Source organism: Nycticebus coucang, chromosome 9, assembly GCF_027406575.1.
Source record: "Nycticebus coucang isolate mNycCou1 chromosome 9, mNycCou1.pri, whole genome shotgun sequence".
NCBI lineage: Eukaryota > Metazoa > Chordata > Mammalia > Primates > Lorisidae > Nycticebus > Nycticebus coucang.
The window spans coordinates 84728961-84755229 of NC_069788.1; the positions used below are offsets into that span (position 1 = coordinate 84728961).

The 26269-nt window shown below is 47.4% G+C and overlaps 1 protein-coding gene across 7 annotated transcripts in view; it reads left to right on the top strand.

The window, feature by feature from the left end:
* Window positions 1–25715, top strand: part of BCL11B (BCL11 transcription factor B) — a 95188-nt gene extending 69473 nt beyond the window's left edge. For all 7 annotated transcript variants that reach the window (XM_053603068.1, XM_053603070.1, XM_053603075.1 and 4 more), the window contains one exon: window positions 18799–25715. In XM_053603068.1, the coding sequence (XP_053459043.1) occupies window positions 18799–20852 (2054 nt within the window). In that variant the 3' untranslated portion in view covers window positions 20853–25715. The remainder of the gene's footprint in view (window positions 1–18798) is intronic.
* Window positions 25716–26269: the final 554 nt, after the last annotated feature.

Consider the following 26269-nt stretch of genomic DNA (forward strand, 5'->3'; position numbering starts at 1 on the left):
TGGGGGTGAGAGTGCATGGTCCAGAAGAGGGGACACTTGGTGAGGATGGGCCCCCTGTACCCAGCTGTTGAATTGACAGCCCCAGTGTGAGTCCATGAGCCAGCCATCCATCCAGTCTCTGGCTGTGGTTATTTCCATTCAGATAGAGATGTTAGAAATAATCATATTCTATTCCTGCTCTGAGGAGGAGCGAGAGTGGGGTATGTATCTTGGTGTTGTCAGAAGAGTCTTATTAGATATGAGGATAATCCCCCCTCCCTGCAGCAAGGGCTTCATTTCCTCCCTGAAGTGCCCCCTACCATCCTCTGACACCTAAAGGAATGAGAGGGTTGCCTTGTGAAAAAAAATCACTCTCTTTCCAATTTTCAATTTTCCAACTTCACTCATTTTCTTTATTAAGTGCACTATGGATATTGGAAAGAAAGAAAGAAATAAAATGACAGCTCTCCCCTGAATTCAGAGTGTGGGACCCTACTTTGCATACTGACTTCAGCTGACTGGTTAGAGGGGTATGTGTGGGGGTCTTTAGACCCCCAGGCAGTGGCTGGCACACACTGAGCTCCCAAAGACGTGTCCTTCTGCCCTGGGGTCCTCTTCTCACTCAACTTCTCCGTGCTTCTGACCTGCCGCCACCAACTGTGTCTCTAGACAGTCACCTAAAACAAGACTCTGTTGTGTGGCCTGAGAAGGGTGCAGGCTGGGAGGAGGAAAGGTGTGCATTTGGCATGGGCCTTGGTTCCAGGTCTCAGGGCTCTCAGTTCCTTCAGCTGTTAAAAATAAATAGGTATAGTTCCAAGTATGAGAATAAATTTCACGAGGTTATGTATGGGAAATTTTCAGGCCAAGTTCTTAGCACATAGTAGGTTCTTGGTAAGGGTTTCCTTTCCTCCTTCCAGTTCCGAGCCCCATTATTAACCAGGATTAGCATGGTGATTGTAAGAGCCACCTAACTGGTGCTGATCCCCTGCAACCTTGGTTGGAAAATAGCTGGCTTATGAGGTGCTACAATGAAAGTGCTTGGCTTTCAAGGTGCCTCATTTTTTGAGCGGATGGACGCACACGTTCCTTGCATGCAGGGCTTCTGTTTTCTTTGCAAGGTCCATGAGATCCCTTGACCATGTTCCCCTCTCTCACAGGGGACATAGGGCTAAAATAAAGTGTGGATGATCAGGTCGAACCTCTGAGGCCTCAGTTCCCTAGAGTATAGGGAGCATTGGTCAAGGCAGCTGCAGAGAAGGAATGGTCAGGGATGATGAGCTGCTGTGAAGTGGGAGCAGACAGAATGTGGCCCAGGACCTTTCAGTCGAAGGCCACCGGTAACCAGCTTTGACTGTGACTGTAGGAGAGGATGTGGAGCTGTCTCCCTGCAAAACAGGCTGTCTGGCTGGCGTTGGTCGGGAGGGCCAGGGAGAATGTCAGGATGGTTAGGTCTTAGTGTTGGAGGAAAAGCTGGGGCATCTCCCCACGCTCTATTTTTTTTAAGGTCCAGAAAAGGGTATCATGGTGCTGTGTCTCAGCAGCCACCATGAACACAGTGAGGCTGTCCTCTGTCCCTGCTTGTGTGGAGGAACTTTGGAACCCTTCCTTCCCCTGGTTGCCTGGTTACAAGCTCATCTGTCACGTGTTTCCCGAGAAGGGGGCTTGGCTGGGGAGATTTGGGCGGGAGTAGGGGGTGGGATTGGGAGATAGTGTCTGCTGTTGGGAATGCAGTGAGTACATTTGATCATATCTAATTCCCATTTATACTGTGCCGGACAGCCCTACTGCCCAGCTGCCCTCTCCAAGCCTCGGACCCTGGGGTTTTTTTGACGCATGAATGAAGACTGGGAAGTGGGCCAGGACTTGGCTCATGGGCTTCTCCATCATTTATTAGCTTCTAGTTTTAATTGTTTCCCGACTTCTTTCCAGATATTTATCTAGGAAGAATTGTCAGTTCTTGCTGCGCCAGGCAGACGCGAGGGGCGAGCGCCAGCTACAGAATTTTAACGGCTCTTCTGGGCAGTGGGTGGGAGGGCCACTTCAGTCCAGCAGGTGTTGGTTGAGCATTTACTATGAGTTAGATGGTGCTGGGTGGTGAAGGGACATAGGGATGCCTAAGATGAGGCTCCTATTCTGGGGAGGCCTGTCCTACCTGGGGAGCAGGATGCTATCTCAAGGAAATTTATTTGCTGTGAGCTATATGGCCTCAGGCAGGTTGCTTTACCTCTCTGAGCTTATATCGTCCATCTGGAATTCAGTCCTCATAGGGGTTAGTGAAGACTTTCTTAGGCACTCAGGAAGTGCTTGGGCCATTGTTTTGGGGGTACTGAGCCCAGGGAAGTGTCCTGGCTGTGAGGTGGGGTCAGGATAAGACACTGGGCATGCCATTTGCACTCTGTGTTCTGGTCTCATCTGTGAAATGGGACTGCTACAGGGAGTCCCACAGAGAGGGGCTGGGGAATGTTGGGGAACCATTGGTAGCTTCCCTTTGTATTTTGCCCAGGGTCATAGTGAACACCATGTCAGTGTCTGTGGTGAGTTTGCCAAGTGGGACTCAGAAGCGCAGGTCAGGAGCCTGGGTTGCTCACTTGGCAGATGTGTCCTGAGAACACATCTGGGCTTTAGGTGCTTTTCAGTCTTCTTACCACCTGTGCAGAAGAGGAGCCTGAAGACTCGAGTTCCTGCCCCAGCATCATGCTTGAGCTGTTAGAGCTTGGGAACGCTGTTCTATGCACCAGGAAACCTCAGTTTCCCCATTGTGCACTTTGAGGAGAGGCTTCTGAGAGCTAAGGAGACTTGGTGGAAGGCACTGGGGCTGGCTGGCTGGCTGGCTGTGGTGGCTTCGTGTGGTCTGCCCTTTATTTTGTAACTTCTTTCAGCAAACACACCGTGCTCCGAGCCTACTCTGTGTCCTCATTTAGGAACTTCGGTAGAATGGTCTGACACAGGATACCCTCATTCACTCATTCACAGCCCGGCTGATCAGGTGCCCGTGGTGTGGGCCTGTTTCCTTGGGGTTGTTCTCATCTGAGGTCTGCTCCATGGTTAGGATCAGTCATCCAGGCCTGGGTACTGATGCCCTCACATCGGGCCAGCCAGGGAATGTCTTTGAATCTCACTTTTCTTTCCTAAGTGACAGGGAGAATATTAGCTTTCCTGGGGGTTGTTTTATAGACTGACAGATTCAGAGAAGTTAAGTGCCTTGCCTAGAGATGCCCAGCTAATGACTGCTGAGTTGTTTGGAATAGAAAACTGTAGTGTTGAGTCCTTTACTCAAGGTGCAAGGAGCAATCCTGGATGGGGTTCTAAGTGGCCCGAGGGCAGAAGCCCAGAGGACAGAGCACTGGTCATGTCCACCTGACACCAGTGAGGAAGGTTTGTCCGGAAGCCCCAGCTCCTTAAAGACCTGTCTTACCATACCTGTGTATGTTTTCCAAGCCAGCAGAGCATAAAAAGGGCTTTGGCTGTTCACAGACTGTTAGCTCTTCTGCTGGAGGACGGGGGGGACAGCAATGTTTGCTTTATCCCAAGGTGGTGCCCTGCCACTAGCCCTCAGTTATCTGATTTTGCTTCTTCTTCACCATGTTTGGGATAATTGTGAAAACCAGATGTTTTGTGTATGAGAAAGTATATGTTCCTCACAAAATTCCCATTTCCTTGGAAATCGTTGCATCTGCCATTTGCTTTTTTGATTGGCAGAAACCATGCAAACCTCTAGTGCCCCCATTCATGTGACAAGTATCGGTGGATAAAATGGCTTTATCTCATTGGCCTAAGGATTGATGTGGGATGGCTGTAGGGAAATTAACAAAGTCCTCCTGATGTATCAACCTGCTTCTTGAACATAAATCTAAAAAAAATCCATTTAGATCTGGAGTTTTTAAAAGACAGATTTCCTCCTGAAATGTGACCCAAAATGATTTGAAACACAATTATCACAGACTTGATTAAAAAGCGGTTATAGCAAACCCCCTTCGAGGTCTGGACTAGAACTTCTGTTAACAGTGTACATGTGTGTGTTTGACTATTGTTTCTCCACTTAGTTACACTTATTATCTTAGATTTGGTTTTAATCATTTATTTTACTTTTTTTTTTTGAGAAGGGAAACATTTTTACAGAAAAAAGTGGTAAGAGGACTGGGGGGAGTTCACCCCTTTGCAGCTGGAATCTGAGTTCTCTGGCATGTTGTGCCAAGTTGATGGTTATTATTCCCTCAGAAAATAATGTCCCCTTTTTTTCTACTTCCTTTTAACATTCTGCCCTTGGCATCTGTTCCAGGCATTGTGGACGAAACGTAGACTGTGTTCTGACAATGGGTTAAAGCAAGCACTTATTGAAAAGCATTCTCTACTTAATTACATTTCCTTCTTCTGGAAGCTATTTTAATTTTTTTTTATAATCACATGTTAATTGTGTATTAGCGGGGCTTTCTGATTAGTTGAAAACATAATGAAACCTTTGTAAACAACACAGAGAGAAAGAAAGAGGAACGTGTGAAACAGAGACAGTGGTGATGAGCTAGTTCCAAGAGGCCAAAATAACTACATTTCTTGATGCCAGGGAGGGGCGGAAATTGTACCTGGAAGTCCCCTTTTTGATTGATAGCTCCCTGATCAGCCATGGCTACTGACAGTGAAGGAGAAGGATTTGGTCATCAGTGGTGGTGTTCTTTTTGTCCCTCCCAGCCCTGTCCTGCTGTCTCTCACTCATTTATTCATTCATCCATTTGTTTACTCAGTCATTCATACATTCACTCATTTGTTCACTCATTCATTCACCCATTCACTTGTTCACTCATTCATTCATTCACTCATTTACTTTCTTGCCATAAAACAGCTTCCTCCATTGAGCACAAGCCAGATGCAAGCCTCTCCCACTTGCATGTTCTGGAATCTTCCCATCATCCTCCATACAGGTGTTGTCTGCATTTGCGGATAAGGAGTCCAGAGCTCAGAGTTGAGCTTGCTCATTCATGTTCAGCCAAGGCTAGGAAAGCAGGAGAATTGGATCTTTCCAGGCCACAGCTCCAGAGGGATTCCAAAGTAGCTGTGTTCCTTCCCATCAAAAATTCAGTGGGTCTGGACACACCTGGTGCCTGATAGGGTGGCAAGAGGGTGGAAGCAGCCAGCCAGGGCTGGGCCTGTGTGTGTGGCCAGGGTGAGGTGAAAGGTGGCATGCTGCTGTCCCCAGAACGTGCCGGCATTGTTTTATTTTCTGCCTTTTTAACGAGAGACACGTTTCTTGATTGAAAGCACCAGCCCCAGTTCACAGTCGCTATTGTGGCAAGCCGGGCCCCGAAAGCCCTGCTCTGTTCCCCATTTAAAGGGCTGGGCTTACAGGGGTTTTGCAGTTCCCAGGCTGTTATTAGGGAAGCGTGGCTGGGGCGCTTAAAATGAAAGTGCTACTGTATGCGAGAGCCAGGTTCACCGTGCGCGCTCCAAGGAAACGCTGCCAAGACCGTATTATGAACAGCCGCCAAGCAAAACACACGCATTCCGTCCAGTGGAGCCAGCTCACTTCTGCAAATAGAGGAAAAATTGACTTTCTGATTTGGAGTGTTTCTACAACTAAGAAGAATCACTTCAGTGATTGTTCTAAAAATATTCCAGAGGCAGCACGTTCTTGAAGGCCTTGGGATTCTGAGCGTCCCTTAATTGTACTTTTTATGTAATCTCGCTGGATCGTGTCTTAAAAAAAAAATCCGCTTAAGCTTGTGTGGTCATCCCCCCTCCCCCTCCACACACAAGTGTTGCTGCAATGTGAAAGTGCAGTGTACGCAGCAGAAACTGTATTTTTATCTCTTTGACTTCAGGAAGTATATTTGGGTTTTCATCTCCCGCAGCCGCTGTTGCAGGGCTCACAGCTGAGCCACTGAATCTAGGGCAGCCCCCGACAGCCTGGCTTTACTGGCTGGGCCCAGCTCTGGAGGGAGGTGTCTGCCACTCGGAGGGTTTTTTAGTGGCAGGCTAGGGGTAAGGGGTGCTGACAAATGCAGTGCTCCTATTTTCCCTCTGCTGGTTCAGACTGCCACTCCCCTTCTCAAGGCAGGGAGCTCCCTGGGTGCCCTGGAATTGGAGGCTCCAGGCAACTCTGGAATTCAAATGATTTCAACAATGATGAAATTGATTGGGATTCCACAGTTGAGTTATTGGCAACAAGTAGACGCTGTGGGCCCCTCCTCCTCTGTCTTTGCAGTTCTCTCCACCTCTTTCTTCTCCCTTCTCTGACTTTTTTTCTTACTCCCTAGTCCCTGTATTTTCCTTTTAGTCTATTTTGTTAGATTTAGGGGCAGTGCCCACAAGGAAGCCAGCATTTAAGCTGAAGAGTCTAGCCCAGGGCTGCCCACTCTCAGGACAGTTGAGATTTGAGGCTGAATCATTCTCTGTTGTGGGGCTGTCTCACTGTAGGCGTGTAGCAGTGTCCCTGGTCTTTCCCCACTAGATACCAGTAGCACCCCAAGCCCCCTCAGTCTTGAAAATAAAAAAAATGTCTAGAGAGGCAAAATAGCCCTCCGTTGAGAGCCACTGGCCTACCCTATTTTTCCAACCAGAAAAAAATGCCAGAAAAAAATGCCTGGCGAATATTAGTATTTATTTTTAGGTTTAAGAATAACCAACAATTACAGGATGGAGTCAAAGGCCTTGGAAATTAGGAATGAATTTCCACTGTTTTATTTTACCTCCAAAATATGTATTTTTTAAATATTTTACTTATTGTTTTTGAAGATAGAGGTATTGCTGGTTTGTTCAGGCTGGCCTCGAACTTGTGATCCTCCTGCCTTAGCCTCCCGAGTAGCCTAACTCGTGATCCACCACCTCAGCCAGCACCTCAGAAATATTTTAGAAAGAAGTTAGAGGATGACCCTGTGACCAATGAGGGCAGCAGGAGTCAGGGTGGTGAGCTATCCCTTCACAGTCCTACCTGCAGGAGTTGGAACGGTTAGCTAGGTCAGTTATCTGTACCTTTGAGCACTCAAACAGTTTTCCTTTAAAAAGTTTCCTGTGCTGAGCTTATAAGACAAGTCTGATAGAATTAGTTACTGATGGTTTTACTGGTGACGGAGCACTTTTGAGGAATTTGCCAGTGACTTTGGCAATGTGCTCTGGAACTTTTTCAGTTTTAATGCCCTTCTTCCTCCCTCCCTCCTCACCTCCCCAGACATAGCCTGCTTACAGGCAAGTGCCTCATTTAAAGGACGTATGCTCTAACCATTTACAAGAATCATGTATGTGGCTTTAAATGTTGACTCATTACAGGAGCTCCCAGTAGGGTCAGGTGCCAGATGTCATTGCATCAATCAGCAAGCCCATCTTTGAGAAATCTAGAATTGGGTGGTCAGCAGGTCTTGTGCTGGGCTTCCTTGGAATGCCCCATGATTGTGTAAGGATGATTTTCTGGCTCAGCCAACACCTGTGCTTCTGTGGCTCTCTCTGCCAGCTGACTGCCTGACCAGCCTTGAGGTGCTCCAGCCATTTAGAATTCTATGAATTCTGGGGCCTGGGCCTCTAAGCTTGGGGTTCTCTAGTGCTCATCCCTTCATCCAGACAGGGCCTCCATAGGGGTCCCTCTGGTTCCAGACCATACAGTTAGGGCTGCAGCTCTCCAGCCCTTCCCCACGCCCTCGCCACCTCCTTTGTCACCAGCCCAGCCTCCCATGCTGCTGCACATTTCCTCTTGCTCCTTGGTTTCAGTTACACTTTCATCTTGCCCTCATGGGGTGGGTGGGCAGTACTATGAGAGCCAGCTGGCATGGACACTGTTGGTCACAGGCTGGGGCTGGTGCCACGGTTGGGCCTAGTGGTAGTGAGAGAGCTGCTGTGCTGGGGCTGTTGGTGTTAGGAGCATGGGTGTGATTGCTCCTTGACATTAGTCCACCCCCCATGTGTGCATGTGTGTGACCACATGGACACACACACACATTCCTGCATTTTTGTGTGTGGGTGGGGATGTGTACTTTCTCTTTTCTGTGACCTTCCACGGTATGTTTGGTACATCTCCCAGGCCTCTGATTTTCTAATCGCACCAGGCAGCTCAGGCGTGCTTCCGGGCCCCCAGAAACTTCGACACTGTCAGGCTGTGCCTGGCGAGGATGACCACATCCCCTGCTGCCGGCAGCGGGCTGGAGGAAGCTTGGCACCGTGGCAGAGGCGAAGCACCGCAGAAGTGCCGCAGGTTTTTCATATGGAAATGTGAAATAATGGGGTGATTAAATAGAGCTGTATATTAAAGTACATCTGACATTAGAATTACCATAATGTGCTGTAGCCTTAGGCTGAGTACTTTATTTGCCATCTGCGTTGGCCCAAAATCCCCCGGGGAAGCACTAAAATATTCTGAATAAACTCAGCTCGAGTTCTTATTGAGAGTAAAATACCATTTGTGGCACGTCGTATTGATTCGTCTTAATTGTGGTGCAGAAAAGAACATTCACTGGCTGATGACTTTTGTGCTCGGTGACAAGCTGGCTGGAGTTACTCTAGCACTGCAGTTGGTTAACCTGGGCTGACGGCAGCCTCGGCCAGGCGGGCACCTGGGCTCCAGCCGCAGGAGCCACAGCGCCACCCCCACCCCAGCGGGCCCAGCACAGCTGGGGCTCCCTGCCAGCGCCCTGCCCTCCGTGGGAGAGGGTGCAGAGAAAGGTGCCCATGGGTGGTGGGGGGAACAGCAGAAATTCACACTCCACCCCACAGGCCTCTCCTATGCCGGCCTCACCCCCCCCTCCCCCCAATGACAGAGAAGTGCTGAGCAGCTGGGGAAAGATGGGCCACTGCCTCAGCGGCTGCTGCAGCCTCTGTCCTTAGTTGGAGAGATGCACAATGCACATTTAAGGAAGCAAAACTAGAAAAGAGAGAGGAAAAGGAAAGGAGAGGAAAGGAAAGGAAAAGGAAAAGAACTCACCCACCCAGGCAAATCCACACTTGTTTGGGCACTGGTTGGTGGCCTTGGGCCCTGATAATGCTCCCTGAACCCCTTTGCAGGGGAAATGACTTGCAAAATGCATTCAAGATGAAAGAGTTGTCAGTGGGAAAACACTCAGTGATCCAAATAGCGCTCCCCCATTCATAAGGTCCAGTTTTTACCCTATAATTGCCTATCATTATACACAATTTAAATATTCAAACATTCTCCACAAACCCTGGGCTAGCATGTTTTTATTACAAATTCAGAACAAGGGAATAACCTTTAACTTCAGAGACAAATGAGACAAATTTACAAGTGCATATCTGCTGTTTTCTTGTGCTTTATCAATCCCCGCGGACCAGAACACTTTTGCTCTAACACCACTCAGAACAATATACATATATTATGACTTGTTTGTGGTGCGTCGGTAATGAGTCCCCTCTGCATTAGCTAACCTATATAACTCTGCGTTGAGGCTCTCCATAACGTCAATTATCTCCTCGGAGCTAAACGTACACTCCATTAAAAGGAGATTTACTGCCCCTGCCACACTTCTTGGGGCGGAATGTAGAGATTTTTGTGGATTTAAGGAAAGGAAGTATGGAGGCTTGCTTCGAGAAGGAAGTCGTGAATTATGGAGAAGGGAGGCTTAGCTCGGAGGAACAGGGGGAGCCTGAGACCCACCCCATCTGTGAGTGTGAAACACAGGCACGCAAGGTACAGTGCTTTCTCTAATATCTACAGCCAACTCCTGGCTTCTTTTGCCTGCACACTTTCTAATTCCCCCCCACCCCCTTTCTTTTTAAGATGGAGCGTCACCCTGTTGCCCTGGGTAGAGACTGTCATGGTATCATCATAGCTCACAGCAACCTCAAACTCCTGGGCTTGAGTGATCTTCCTGCTTCAGCCTCTTGTGTAGCTGGGGCTACAGGTGCCCACTACAATGCCTAGCTAATTATTTCTATTTTAGTAGAGATGCTTGTGTTCAGGCTGGTCTCGAACTCCTAAACTCAAACAATTGCCTGCCTCTGCCTCCCCGAGAGCTAGGATTACAGACATGAGCCGCTGCACCTGGCCTCCTAATTCCCTCTTTATTGGTCCATTAAGGATGTCTTGCCCTGTGCTTCTCTTTTACATTCTTTGCAAGATTCCTGTCCCCAGAGTTCTAGAATCCTTTCAGAAAACTCCCATGTTGGGCTGGTTGAGGTAGTGGGGAACAAAACCTACCAAAATGAGTTCAGCTGTCAGCCCACCAAAGCCCACTAGGAAATGTAGGCCTTTTTCAGGGAAGTCTACAGAAAGCAGCTTTCAAGGAATCCAACAACATGTTCTATGTTATTTCCAGTGGATTTGAATGTCTTACCAAAGTTGGGGGATGAGGGAGCAACAACTCTGAGAAATGTGCTGTAGTGTTTCACGAATGCTGCAAATGAGTTGCCAAGAGTAAAATCCTCTCAAGGCATCTTGCCTTCCCGCCTGTCTATGTTACTGACAAACACCACTGTCTTCACCCTGCTCAGAATGCCCGCGGTCAGCGATTCTGCTTTGTTTCAGGGCTGGGTGGCAGTTTCCTGAGCCTGAAACTGCACACCTGGTCTGACCACAGAATTAAGCGGTTGAACTGGAGACTGTTTTGGGAAATCTAGGGTGCACTGTTCCTATGGCCGTAGTTCAGTTTTAATAGTTCTCTCTTGTACTAAGAGCTGGACTACCCTGTTCCTAAAGGCAGATTCATAGGCCCAGGGTATTCAGAGAAGAGGCTTGCTGGAATAATTGAATTCCTGCTCCAGAGGGTGATATAAAAGATCACCTCCTACACTAGAGATCTTCATAGATTAGATTTTAAGTTTCATTCCTTTATACTTATGGTTTCACAGTTTGGGAAGGGTGTGCCTTGTTGGAAACAAATCTCTGAGGGGTTTACCTACATTGTTTTGTTGTATTGAGATTTTGTTATACCAAACGGTTTTTTGACTTGAGTAGGCCTTGACTGTGGGCTTATAGATTTTCTTTTTTTTTTTAATATGAAAGTTTTCACTGTGATAGAATTTATAGCAGTGTTTCTCAGTGTGTTTTCAGAGCCTCCCTGGATGAGTCTCAAGCCCCCTTTTCAATTCCACCTTCAGTTTTCCCCTCTTTGAATCTAGGATCCTTCATTCAGGCAGTGTCCTCTGCCAGGGGTGCCCTTTTACTCCGTTGTCTACATGGCAGACTTTTTTCCGCCTTGGACTTAGTACCAGGGGCTCTTCCGCAGAGAGTCTTTCCTGTTCCTCCCAGGCTGTCAGTCTCCACCCCTTCTGAGTCCCGTGCCCTGTGGTACACCCTTCATCAGTGACTGAGTGGCTTGAACCTTTCCTAGCTATTCCTGGAGTGATTAGTCTCTCGTTCTAGGCTTCAGGCTTCAGGAAAACAAACTTGTATTTCTGTGACCTTCTGCTTAGCACACAGCCTGGCACAGAGTGGACACATCTGCATCTGTGGTGTAAAAGCAGGAAGAGAGGGAGGAGCAAAGGAATAAACGCTGCTCTCACCTCTTCCATCTCCGCACTGTTTCTGGGTTGTCAGATGGACTGTGGCCTTCCGTTGTCCTGCTACTCTTCCTGTTCTTCCCTGGGAAAGTACACTGGGGGCAGGGCATCTTCTTCACACTTAGCATCAGGACGGTCAGGAGGGTGAGCATGTGTGGGTGAGAACTGCCCTGCATGGAAGTCCCTGCAGAGAGCGGGAGGCCTCTCTAGTTGTGTTTCCCATTTCCCCTCACCTGCCCATTCTGTAGCAGACAGACCTACTTTCTGTTTCTGGTCCCATACTCCGAGGGTGCTCGCGCAGCTCTCTGCCTTGTAGGCCTTTCCCTCCTTTGCCTGGGCTCATCCAGTTCTGTCTGGTGTGAGCATCACTCACTGTGCAGATTTGTCTGCCTGCCTTCTCCCTGGGTGCTTCAAGTCAGTGGCTTCTGCTCTGCTTTACAGATCTCTGTGTCCACAGCTTAACATCTTCCCTCCATGACCCCCACTGTACTGAGCCTGAAACTCTGTAAAGTCCAGCAACTTGGCCAAAGTGTCCTCCTCACTCTGGAAGGAGCACAGGCCTGTCCTGGCAAAAGGCTGAGAAAACACTCAGTCTGTTGGTGCCCCCACGACTGTGGGCCATGGCAGTTCTGAAGCACATCTTCATTAGACACACCATGCTGGTGGCTGGAGGCCAAGCATTCGACAAGACCAGTCTGGTCCCTGTCCTTACGTAGCTTAGAATCCAGAAGATGAATTTTAAATAAATAATGCAAGGCCAATAATGTGTTCTCGAGCAACTTAGTTTCTCTGAGCCTCCTTTATTTCTTCTGTAAATGGTCACTGTAGTCTACTATGAAGACTGAATGAAGGGACGCGGGCAAAAGGCCTGGTATCATGCAGGTCAGCGTTTTTTCAACTCTTTTTAATCTCACAGCACACTTGAACCCATAGTTAAACTTCCACAGCACACTTAAATTACGTTGATCAAAAAAAAGAACATACTTTCTGTGCTTTGAACTTCTTTCAAAAATGATTTAATTACTCTTTAAAAATTTTCACCACACACCTAAGATCTTCTCAAAGAACATTGGTTGAAAATCACTGATGTAGGTTCTGCACCCTCACGTCCAGCCAAGCCCCTGCCTTCTCTCTCCCAGCACCCTGAACATCTCCCTAGCATCACTCATAATTTTCATTGAACAGTTAAGTGGCTTATTAGGTGTTCCCTGTCCCCCCTGGAATATAAGCTGTATTCCCTGCTACCAGCAGAATACCTACCAGATAAAGGGGCCCCAGCTCCTATTTGTTCAATGATGAATGAAAGAAAGGCAGAGGCAGTCACTTCTCAGCAGGACACACCATGCTACCAAGTTGTTCAACCCCATCTTTTCTGATCCTGCATTTACTGGGCTTACTTGTGCTGGGATCCAGGAACAGCCAGGATACTTTATTTGGATGTCTGGAACCCAGGTGTTAACTAGGATTCCAAAGCCTAGGGCAAGAGTGCAGGGATGGATTAGCAATGTCTGCCATAAGTACTGGCATAGGGGTAATGGCTCAGTATGTCAGGGGTGACCATTCCATGGATCACTTGCTTTGAAAGACTTTCCTATTCCAAACTGCATCTATCTATTGCTTTTCCACAAGATAATCGGCATAGTTTTATTGAGTTACTGTAATTCTAGCCCAAAGCAACACATCTCAATATTTTCATTAGTTCCCCAGGCTGAAATGAAAGGTAAAATTAGAGGCACACACAGTTACCCCGAACCCCACTCCTACCTAGTTTTAACATTATAACATAATGAGCACAGGTGCTGCCACCGACCAGCTGTCTGGCCTTGGGCAGGTCCCCTTATCTCTTCTCACCCTCAGTTTCCTCATCTGTAAAATGGTGATGATGACAACAGTTGCTACCTCAGGTTGTCAGGAGCATCTGTGAGGTCCTCGGTGTTCTTGGCTCAGGAATTCGCTGGTGGTGAGGATTTCATAACAGTTTCTTGTTACGACTGTGGTAATCATTTTCCATTCTGCCTTTTGTTGTGGAGAGGTTTGACAGAATGCGTTTGGAGCAAGCAGGGGTGGTTATTGGTTTTGCAGATGGCCATGTTCAGGAATAACTCATACCAACTCCAGGGTGCCCAGGGGATATTTTCTGACATCATGAGAGGGGAACTAGTTTTTAAACAAATAAAGAGTATACTTATCTAGGGGATAACACTGATAATTATGATCATTTCAGAATTGAGGAGATACCATTAGCAGTCATATATTTTGGAGGAGGATTGAGTGGTTGGCCGGTGAAACCAGCCCTCTCTTTGGGAGCTGGGCAGCCTTGAAGTCCTGAGAAGGGCAGGGAGCTGCTGCAAAGGACCCCGGGACCCAGCTCCTGCCCCTGGGTTCAGCCACCTCTGCCTCTGTTCTTTCAGTCCCATGTGTGTGTTGCACCCCATGGGCTCACTAGCTCTGTGAAAGGTGCCTGCTGTGTCTCTCCAAGGTCGAGGCCCACGGTGGCCCTGACTCTGTTATACGCAAGGATAAGTCAGTGCCCTTCACTCACAGGATATGTACAGTATGACAGGAGAAGTCCTTTCCTGGCTGTTTTTGTTGTAAAACAAGCCTTGATAGGTATAGACAGAATGATGAATCCTGGGGTGGGGAGGAGTACCCTGCTTGGGGGTCAGAAAGCCTGAGGAGGAGTGAGGTCCCAGCCCTTTCTGGCAGTTTCCTCAGGTGCCAGCAGGGATGTGGTCCTCACCTGGCTTCCCTCGGAGGCTGTGGTGAGTTGCAGGGACATAAGCAAATGCTTTGTAACCTGGATAGGGACATGTGGAACCAAGATGCAGTTCTTATGTGACACTCCCACCCCTAGACATCACCCAAGTCCCGCTTGAATCCAAAGGAGTGGGCCTCCCTGCTGTTCTCTCACACAGGAATCCTCTTCCATTTGGTATCACTTGGCTAGGGGAGGACCAGTGCTATCAATTATGGACTTTACTTTGAATAATAATTCAATTAAAGGTGTTTTTTTTATTGAACATCCTTGATACTTTTATTGGTATTAGAGTAGCTGCCACAATAAGGAGGAACAATTATTTAAATGCTCATAAAAAATCCTACTGCAGAGGAAAAGTCACATTTCATTGCAGGAGTCCAGTTGTGTGTTGGATCCCACACATCACAATAAAAAATGATGTTTCCTCAACGTTTGCATGTTTCTACTTCCCTGGAACCTCTACTACATGAGGCAGGCTGCATTAAAATTCCTCCAGGGTTTCATATTGCCAGAGTTATACTGAAAGGCATTCCTGAGACATCCACAGTCAGGTTTAAGGATGGGTAATAAAAAAAAAAACGTGCCAAAACCAACCATAATGCCTGCCTTGCCAGGTGCGATTTATAGGGTGTGTTTGTATACAGGATCCCGTTCAGTCTCTGCAGCCCTCTCTGGTGAGGAAATGAAGGCCCAGAGAGGTTAAGTGACTTGATTATATTCACCCTTCTGGGGACCTTGAGGTAGAGGGATGAACCTAGGCTACTACCTAGGGCCCTCATAATGGAGAGATGTCAGGGAGGGGTTTGCATGTGGGAAAGACATCCAGGGAGTCACTTTAGAGCCAGTAGAGCAAAGAAGATCCAGTGTGGGTTTCTGTTGATTGATACTAAAAATGTCTGAGAAAGGAAGAAAGAAGGAAGTAAGGAAAGACATGGACCCTGGGTTCTGAGTCACCAAGTAGGATTTATTGAGCCTATACAGCCGATGTTTCTAGGTCTGTAGGCCAGGTTTGACATTGACAGGTGAATCGCTTCTAAATAATATAGGCCTTGACCTATCGGTTGGAATCTCAGTAGCTACTGCAGCCTGTCCGGGCCACTAGCATGAAGTTGTCACCTTTTGCTGCAGTGCAGCTTCCAGCTCACCTGTGGGCAGGTGGCCCTGAGATTGAGACGTGGATCCTGGGAAGGGGAGTGGGCCATTCCTAAGCAGAAGCAGCCTGCTCACCAGTGTCTTCTGCTGCATTTAAAAATGAGACGTCTGAGACTGCGTTACTATGTCCTTAAAATATTTAGTGAGTTCTCAAATAGAAAAATGTTCCAAGTGGCTCTTCAAAGATTTTTTTGACATTGTTTGGTTCTTAAAAAGTCAGCAGCCCCATGCTCAGGGCTACTTCTAGGTAAGAGATAACCACAAAATGATAATATGGAAATGAACATTTTATTAAAAAAGAAAGGGGGAACTGGAAAAGAGAGTTATCTAGGGAAGGCCTTTGAGAGCTGGGAGATTTTTATGAATTTGGAAGCTGTCAGATCCTGGGGTGACTGTGGCTGCAGAGAGTGCTGCACTGTGCAGAGGGAAGTCTTGGAACCAGAGTGGTAGTCCAGGGTGTGAGCATGACGAGTGACCCTAAATCCAACTCGATGAAGAAACAACTCTCGTCCCTGCCTCATGGTGAATTGTGGACAGGTGACTTCCTCCCTAACACTGCTCCAAGTTAGAGTTTTAGAAGCATTTTTTTTTTTTTTAAACAAGAAGTGGAAACATCTGAGCCCTTCAGAACATGTAGCTACATGATTCCCAGCAGCTGCCATTTTGAGTAAAAACAAAAATTAAATTATTCGGCCATTTCAGCGGTAGAGCAGTCTTCATTTTTGGCCTGCCTGGGAGTTCTCTGCATTTTTGCACATTCCTCATTAGGCACAGAACTTTCTTTTTTTTTTTTTTTTGTGTGTGTGTAACATCGGGCACAGAACTTTCTAGAAAATGTGTAGCCACCAGATCAAGAAATAGGAAGTACTTTGGAGCTACACAAGGCAATGAAAAGGAAAAAAGAGATTGGGGGAAGGGAGGTGGTCTATCTTGAAAACATGAGCAACAGAGCAGCTGTGAGCCATAAATCGATTAATTAGAGTGGCTGAAGCTGAGGTGAAGGGTACAGAAACACTCTTTAATTTGAAGATCTATGACCTTGTAGGACGTGGTGCTTCATTTGTGTTATTAGCTCCTGTGTCAGAAAGGGACATTTATTTATCTTCTTATTTATTACTTATTTATTCCACCAAGTTCCAAAAAAGGATGCAATGAAGAGTGTAAATGTGGCTTCTGGCCGGCTCTCCTACGAGGCTGTGTGAGGAAAGGCTTTCTGTTCCCCAAGTACATTAGCTAATAAGCTGAGGACAGAAATGGGGCCTCTGAGGCAGCTGGGTGCATTCTCCGTTAGCAGAAAGGAGGGCTGGGGTGTTGCTGGGGCCTTCCAGTGAGAACCGTGGCTGCCAGGGGCCTCAGGAAGGCACTGCTGCCCTGCCAAGGTCTCCAGTCAGGGGCTCCACATGGGGAACTGGGAGAGGGGAATGACCCAGACGCTCTGGAGGAAGAAAATAGCCTTAGAAGTTCTCTTTCACGTTTTTAAACATGAAGAGAGGCTGAACTGCAGAATTCCTTTTTAATTTCTGTCCTGTCTACCTATTGCCTTTTCACCACCGGACACACAGACAGAACAGGAGAGTGATGTGGTTTCCGTGGAATACTTGTAAGAGCTTGGCTTGGTTTCCAGTATGAGCGTCCTGGTCCAGTTGGGTCTGTGGTCCAGGCAGATCTCTGCCCTGTCCCTTGGGCAGCATGAAGCCCTCTGTGACACTGCACACAGGGATGCCTTGGGGAGGTCCTGGCCCATAGAAGTTGGCAAGCCTAACTTGGGAGAGAGGTGTACACCACACTCAAGACTGAACTGGATGGAGTTCAGGGCACTTGGTTCCCAAGTCACTTGGTTTGGAAAAGATGGTTTCCAAATGGAGTTTTATGTGCCTATAAACACTGCTAAGAGTGCAGCCTTCCAGAAACATAATTAGTGGGTGGGAAATTCTGTGCACAGGATTTCAGAAGTCCTTAAATTGACTGGTGGAGTCTAAGATGAGAATTGTTTTCTTCACCCCCCACCTCACATTACTGATACTGGGGATATTAATTAATGTGCATGTCTGGCTTCACCAGGAAGTTTGCAGCTATGGTACTTTAATAGCAGCATCAAGATCTTCCAGGTACAGGAAAGTTTGGGGGAAAAAAAGGGGAGGGGGCATTTCGAGCTCCCAAATGGCGTGTCTTGCACAGAGTCTGGGGTGGGATTCCTGTTTTCCCTTGATACAGTGGTTCTCAACCTTCCTAATGCCGCAGCCCTTTAAAACAGTTCCTGTGGGTCATGACCCACAGGTTGAGAACCACTGCCTTAATGAGTCTGGTGACAGAAGACAAGGCCTGACTGCACTGCCTCCTTTATGTAAAGTGTAGGGTCAGGCTGGAAAGCACTATCACCTGAAGTCTGAGGAGGGCACTCATAAGATGGGTTCCACATGAAATGTTCAGCCTCCATTTTGTGACTACTGGTGGGCTAAGATTGTGACATTCTGGCTATGTGCCACAAGTGTCCCCTACAGTTTGCTGCTGTGTCACCAGAGCCAGTTTCTAGCAGATCAGCACTTGCTGTTCATTCTGACTTCCCTGTCAGATTTGAGGACATTCTTTTATCCCTTGGTTTTCTGGTGAAGGACTTGAAATACCCATTTGGGCCAGTTTCCCTCCCCCACCCCATGGTATTTGGAGGCAGAACAGTACATGAGGTGTTTGAGGCCACAGTGGGGGCAGCTGTCACAAAGTAATAGGTCTTCACAGTGTGTTATATTTCTCCTGTTCCTGAAAATGCATGTTCAGTTGAACACAAGTGTATGAAACTCTACGATTTAGCTAAAATCCCCAAAGATTGGAGAGGTATCACAGCCATTTCCTTAAAGAAAGAAAAAAATGTTTATAAGACAATACAGTTTGAGTTTGGGTAGCACTTCCTTGAATCAAATATTTTCTGAATCTAGTTCTCAAGGGGTGGGGGAGATTTTACCCCCTTAGGGATCATTTGGCAAGATGTGGAGACACTTGGTTTTCACTAACAGAGGAGAGGTTGCTTCTGGCATCTCCTAGGTGGAGGCCAGGGATGCTGAACATCCCATGGTACACAGGAAAACTTTCCCCAGAATTACTGGGGTCGATAATGTCTTGAACAAGAACTCCTGGTCTACTTGGTTTCCAGTGTGAAGAGAGCCCCGGGTAGATGCTATCTGCCCTGGCTACTTTTATGTAGTCCAGCCTGTGACATATTAGTTACTGCCGGATGCGGACATCCTCATAAACAGATCTCACTTGGCCTCAGTGACAAAAGGGAATCAGAACATCTTTTCTTTAGGGGAGCAAAACGAGGCTTACAGAAGTGACATAACTTGGTGACGTCCATTTGGCAGCCCTGCAGCCGCGTGGTGGGGTGCTGGGCCACGTCCCCACCATGCGTTTCCAGGCCGGTGGCCCCACGGTGCCTGCGCCCCTGCTGCTTCTCACGCTCTGCCTTTCTGTCCGTGTCTCCCCAGGTAAAGATGAGCCTTCCAGCTACATTTGCACAACATGCAAGCAGCCCTTCAACAGCGCGTGGTTCCTGCTGCAGCACGCGCAGAACACGCATGGCTTCCGCATCTACCTGGAGCCGGGGCCGGCCAGCAGCTCGCTCACGCCGCGACTCACCATCCCTCCGCCACTCGGGCCCGAGGCCGTGGCGCAGTCCCCACTCATGAATTTCCTGGGCGACAGCAACCCCTTCAACCTGCTGCGCATGACGGGCCCCATCCTACGAGACCACCCGGGCTTCGGTGAGGGCCGCCTGCCTGGTACGCCGCCGCTCTTCAGCCCACCGCCGCGCCACCACCTGGACCCGCATCGCCTCAGTGCGGAGGAGATGGGGCTCGTCGCCCAGCACCCCAGTGCCTTTGACCGAGTCATGCGCCTGAACCCCATGGCCATTGACTCTCCCGCCATGGACTTCTCGCGGCGGCTCCGCGAGCTGGCAGGCAATAGCTCCACGCCGCCGCCCGTGTCGCCAGGCCGCGGGAACCCTATGCACCGGCTCCTGAACCCCTTCCAGCCCAGCCCCAAGTCCCCGTTCCTGAGCACGCCACCGCTGCCGCCCATGCCCCCCGGTGGCACGCCACCACCGCAGCCGCCGGCCAAGAGCAAGTCGTGTGAGTTCTGCGGCAAGACCTTCAAGTTCCAGAGCAATCTCATCGTGCACCGGCGCAGCCACACGGGCGAGAAGCCCTACAAGTGCCAGCTGTGCGACCATGCGTGCTCGCAGGCGAGCAAGCTCAAGCGCCACATGAAGACACACATGCACAAGGCCGGCTCGCTGGCCGGCCGCTCCGACGATGGGCTCTCGGCTGCCAGCTCCCCGGAGCCCGGCACCAGCGAGCTGACCGGCGAGGGCCTCAAGGCAGCTGACGGCGACTTCCGCCACCACGAGAGCGACCCATCGCTGGGCCACGAGCCTGAGGAGGAGGACGAGGAGGAGGAGGAAGAGGAAGAGGAGCTGCTACTTGAGAACGAGAGCCGACCCGAGTCGAGCTTTAGCATGGACTCGGAGCTGAGCCGAAACCGCGAAAACGGCGGCGGCGGGGTGCCGGGGGTGCCGGGCGCTGGGGGCGGCGTGGGCGGCGCTGCCAAGGCACTGGCTGACGAGAAGGCGCTTGTGCTGGGCAAGGTCATGGAGAACGTGGGCCTGGGCGCGCTGCCTCAGTATGGCGACCTGCTGGCTGACAAGCAGAAGCGCGGCGCTTTCCTTAAGCGCGGGGCGGGCGGCGGTGATGCTGGCGACGACGACGACGCTGGAGGCTGTGGCGACGCAGGCACGGGTGGCGCGGTAAACGGGCGCGGCGGTGGCTTCGCGCCAGGCGCTGACCCCTTCCCAGGTCTCTTCCCGCGCAAGCCGGCGCCGCTACCCAGCCCCGGGCTCAACAGCGCAGCCAAGCGCATCAAGGTGGAGAAGGACCTGGAGCTGCCGCCCGCTGCCCTCATCCCATCCGAGAACGTGTACTCACAGTGGCTCGTGGGCTACGCGGCGTCACGGCACTTCATGAAGGACCCCTTCCTGGGCTTCACGGACGCGCGCCAGTCGCCCTTCGCCACGTCGTCCGAGCACTCATCCGAGAACGGCAGCCTGCGCTTCTCCACACCGCCCGGTGACCTGCTGGACGGCGGTCTGTCGGGCCGTAGTGGTACGGCCAGCGGGGGCAGCACGCCGCACCTGGGTGGCCCGGGCCCGGGGCGGCCCAGCTCCAAGGAGGGCCGCCGCAGCGACACGTGCGAGTACTGCGGCAAGGTGTTCAAGAACTGCAGCAACCTGACAGTGCACCGGCGGAGCCACACCGGCGAGCGGCCTTACAAGTGCGAGCTGTGCAACTACGCGTGCGCGCAGAGCAGCAAGCTCACGCGCCACATGAAGACGCACGGGCAGATCGGCAAGGAGGTGTACCGCTGCGACATCTGCCAGATGCCCTTCAGCGTCTACAGCACCCTGGAGAAACACATGAAAAAGTGGCATGGCGAGCACTTGCTGACTAACGACGTCAAAATCGAGCAGGCCGAGAGGAGCTAAGCCTGCGGGCCGGGCACCCACATCTGTACAGTGGAACCGTTGCCAACTGAGAGAATGCTGACCTGACTTGCCTCTGTGTCACCGCCACTTAGCACCCCGCGTGTCCCCGGGGCCCAGGGGAGGCGGCACTCCAACGTAACCTGTGTCTGCGAAGTCCTATGGAAACCCGAGGGTTGATTAAGGCAGTAAAAATTGTGGAGCCTTTTAACTGTGCAATAATTTCTGTATTTATTGGGTTTTGTAATTTTTTTGGCATGTGCAGGTACTTTTTATTATTATTCTTTCTGTTTAAATTCCTTTAAAAGATTTTGTTGGGTATCCATCCCTTCTTCATTTTTTTTTTTTTTAAACCCAGTAGTAGCCTGAGCAAATGACTGGCGAGCAATGTAGAGGGGAAGCATATCTTTTAAATTATAATTTGGGGGAGGGCGGGGCGGGCGCTGCTTTTTTGAAATTTAAGCTAAGCATGTGTAATTTCTTGTGAAGAAGCCAACACTTAAATGACTTTTAAAGTTGTTTACTTTTTTATTCCTACTTTATTATTATTATTATTTTTTGGTCCTGAAATAAAAAGTGGCATGCGATTTTTTGTTTTGTTCTGTTTTGTTTTTGTTTTGGGGGTGGGGGATTGGATGTACAGCGATAACAATCTTTAAAGTTGTAGCACTTTGTTTCAGCATTGGAGTGGAGATGTAGCACTGATGATGTCCTGAGTCATAGAGGCCTTTTCTGTGTTGAGTTCACCTTTCATATTGCATAAGAAAAACTTTTAGTGGTGATGTTGGGGTGGGCACCCCACAAACTCAGTGCCACCAGAGAAATAGTTTTTGAGGGCTACTCTAGGAAATGTCCCCAAAGCATCCTGCAGTCGTGCATTACCAGCAGATATTATCATTTTCTTGGAATGTTGGTATGCCCTGGGATGCTGTCTTTGCTATTTGCTGTAGATTAGGCTGAATAAAATGGGCTAAGGGTCCTTTTTTGGGTAGATGGAGTGGCTTGCAGTGACACAGAAAGGAAGAAACGAGCAGTGTTCTTTCAGGCTTCTTCTGGCTTGGCAGCTTCTCTCTTTTTATCACCCCCCACCACATAAATCTCAAGTTGTATGTTGCTACAAGTGGTAACTGATCACTTCTCAAGCAGACAAATGCCCTGATGGTGAATTGAGGAAGTTAGTGTTTTCTCATTTGATGTACACGGATGACATTGTAGGGATGGGAATTTCTGTTCCTTTTATTGGATAAGCAGGGAAAGAGTTCCATTTGAAGGTGCCCAGCGCTACTTCCTAAGTAATTTTTTGTCTATCTCATTAGGTTGGAAGGTACTAAGTATCAAACAGTTAAGATTAGACATTTGAATTCTGTTAACCCGCACTTTAAAGCTTTTGTTTGCATTTAAATTAAATGGCTTCTAAACAAGAAATTGCAGCATATTCTTCTCTTTGGCCCAGAGGTGGGTTAAACTGTAAGGGACAGCTGAGATTGAGTGTCAGTGTTGCTAAGCGTGGCATTCACAATACTGGCACTATAAAGAACAAAATAGTAATTTATAGGACAGTTTTTCTACTGCCATTCAATTTGATGTGAGTGCCTTGAAAACTGATCTTCCTATTTGAGTCTCTTGAGACAAATGCAAAACTTTTTGTTTTAAAATGAAAAGACTTTTTAAAAAAGTAAAACAAGAAAAGTACATTTCTTTAGAAACTAACAAAGCCACATTTACTTTAAGTAAAAAAGAAAAAAAATCCTGGTTGAAGATAGAGGATATGAAAATGCCATAAGACCCAATCAAATGAAGAAATAAACCCAGCACAACCTTGGACATCCATTAGCTGAATTATCCTCAGACCCTTTTGATTTTGGGACAACGCTGCTTAGATATGGAGTGGAGGTGATTTACTGCTGAATTAAAACTCAAGTGACACAAGTTACAAGTTGATATCGTTGAATGAAAAAACAAAAGCAATTCAGGAACAACGGCTAATTTTTTCTAAAGTTAAATTTAGTGCACTCTGTCTTAAAAATACGTTTACAGTATTGGATACATACAAGGGTAAAAAAAAATTGTGTGTATGTGTGTTGGAGCGATCATTTTTTTTCAAAGTTTGCTTAATAGGTTATACAAAAATGCCACAGTGGCTGCGTGTATATTGTTTTCTTTTGGTGACGGGGTTTTAGTATATATTATATATATTAAAATTTCTTGATTACTGTAAAAGTGGACCAGTATTTGTAATAATCGAGAATGCCTGGGCATTTTACAAAACAAGAAAAAAAAAAAAACCCTTTTCTTTTCCTTGAAAATGTTGCAGTAAAATTTAAATGGTGGGTCTATAAATTTGTTCTTGTCACAGTAACTGTAAAGTCGGAGTTTTAGTAAATTTTTTTCTGCCTTGGGTGTTGAATTTTTATTTGAAAAAATGTATAGAAACTTGTATTTGGGGATTAAAAGGGGATTGCTACACCATGTAGAAAAAGTATGTAGAAAAAAAAGTGCTTAATATTGTTATTGCTTTGCAGAAAAAAAAATCACATTTCTGACCTGTACTTATTTTTCTCTTCCCACTTCCCTCTGGAATGGATATATTGGTTGGTTCATATGATGTAGGCACTTGCTGTATTTTTACTGGAGCTTGTAATTTTTTAACTGTAAGCTTGTCCTTTTAAAGGGATTTAATGTACCTTTTTGTTAGTGAATTTGGAAATAAAAAGAAAAAAAAAACAAAAACAAACAGGCTGCCATAATATATTTTTTTAATTTGGCAGGATAAAATATTGCAAAAAAAAAAAATTTGTATGTTAAGTCCTATTGTACAGGAGAAAAAGGGTTGTTTGACAACCTTTGAGAAAAAGAAACAAAAGAAAGTAGTTAAATGCTTTGGTTCACAAATCATTTTAGTTGTATATATTTTTGTGGAATTGGCCTACACAAAGAACCCTTCGCGTTGGGCTTCACTCTGAATGCCCTGAACCTTGCATCAAGGCTCCTTGGTGTGGCCACAGCAGACCGGATGGGAAATTCTTTATTCATGTTGAGTGGAAAAAAATGAGTTTTTGTAAAGATGTCAGTAACATTCCACAGAGTCCTCCCTTTCTGTAAGAGGCCATCTGTAAGATGTCAGACGTAGTGAAAAGAGAGCAAGGGAGCATCTTCCTTCTCTGCCATCACTATGGTGGCAGTCACCACCACCGCCACCCCTTTTCCTGCCCTTAAGAGCAGAAGGGAATGCAAACTGGGCTTCTTTAGTCCTTGAGAAAGAAAACATTAAGCAAATAAAAATGTGATAGAAGGAGCTGGTGTTATCAGCTCCGTATAGGCAAAGTACCTGCCACTGAGAGTGGTGGAAATGGGATTTCAGGAAGGAGACCCCATCTGAGCTAGGACCTTCTGTGCCCGGGAGAGTGTTGGCCTCTTGTTTTCTTCCCTGCTTTGCCGCTTTGCTCTCCAAAACCTACATTCCGTCAGTGTTTGAATGCGAGGGCCTGGGATGAATTTGGTGCCTTTCCATATCTTTTTCTCTCTCCTTTGCATTTCCTCTCCAACCTTTATCCTCTGTCCTTTATTCTTTATTTTTAATTTCTTTCTCTCTCTCTGTCCTTTCCCTTCCTCCCTTCTCTTTCTCTCTCTCTTTTTTTTGTAAAGCCGTAGCTTTAAGATAAAGTGGTGGTTTTTTGGACAAGGGAATAATACATTTTTTAAAAAATACCTGTATCAGGAAAGCCATCTTTTTATTTCAGGAAATGTAAGAAACCATTATTTCAGGTTATGAAAGTATAACCAAGCATCCTTTGGGGCAATTCTTTACCAAACGCAGAAATCTTTCTTCTGGGAGCTTTTCTGTTCCATGTGATCTTTCCTCCTTGCCACTTACCTTTGCAAAGTTAAAATAAAGGGGGAGGGAATGGGGAATGGGAGATAAAGCTGAGATTTCAGTTTCCTACTGCTTGACCTAAAGACCCGGGGGCTGCCCTGCCTTTTGCATGCCCTGTTAAGGTCCTCAAGAGCCTCCTGTAATCATAAAAGCTAGCCAGCGCTCACCAGCTTACACAAAGTCACCAGAATGCCAGGACTAAGCCATCCTAAAGCACAAGGATTGTGTGTCTCTGTCACCTGCAGAGAACAGGGAATTTTATTTCTCTTTTGTGTTTAAAAAACCACCACCGAAGCAGATGGCCCAGTGAGAGAGGCCTCTAGCATGGGTGACCCAGCCGACCTCAGGCCGGTTTCCACACTGCCACAACTTTGTTCAAAGTTGCCCCAAATTGGAACCCGCCACTTGCCATGAGAGGGTCTTTCATGAGGAGAAGAGGAGACTGAATTACTCTAAGCAAAATGTGAAACGTAAGGAAATTAGCCTTTCATCCCGGTCCTAAGTAACTGTCAGTTGAAGGTTTTGTTGAACACAGGCAAACCCGTGATTTTGGTGCTCTTTGTATCTTAGCCCTGCAAAGCAAAGTTACATTGATTTAAGTTGTTTGCATTTGTACTGGCAAGGCGAAATATTTTTATTACCTTTTCTATTATTGTATGAGCTTTTGTTGTTTACTTGGAGGTTTTGTCTTTTACTACAAGTTTGGAACTATTTATTATTGCTTGGTATTTGTGCTCTGTTTAAGAAACAGGCACTTTTTTTTTGTTATGGATAAAATGTTGAGATGACAGGAGGTCATTTCAATATGGCTTAGTGAAATATTTATTGTTCCTTTTATTCTCTGTACAAGATTTTGGGCCTCTTTTTTTCCTTAATGTCACAATGTTGAGTTCCGCATGTGTCTGCCATTTCATTTGTACGCTTGTTCAAAACCAAGTTTGTTCTGGTTTCAAGTTATAAAAATAAATTGGACATTTAACTTGATCTCCAAACCTTGTCCTTTTCTGTGTCTTTTAAAGGTGGGGGACAGGCAGCTTATTTCCAAGGGTGCATTGAAGGTCTTTGTCCATTTCCTTCCTGACCCAAACCCTTAAGTCCATATTGGGGAAGAAGAGACGAAATAATACGACGAGAGAACAGCAGTTTTCTTTACCCCTAAGGAGCAGTGTGATTTAGAACAGTGGTTCTCAGCCTTGGTTGCACACTGGAATCTGCTGGGAACTTTCAAAAATCTCAGTGCCTAAGCCACAACCCCTAATCAACTCTATCAGAATCTTGGGAGGTAGGTCCTGGGCATCAGCATTTTTTAAATGATCCAGCTGATTCTCCTATCCTAGCTAAGTTTCAGAATGAGTGGTCTAAAAGAAAAAGCACTTGGCTAGGAATTACCAGACTACTAGTCTGGTGTAACTCAGCTAACGTTTCCTTAATACCTAGTGAGAACCACGGGGAGACCAAGAGGGGTCAAAATTCAGTGAGAAGGAGGCTCAGCTCCAAGGGTGTAAATGATCCCTTGGGCAAGTCCCCTTGGTTTTCTCATTTACAA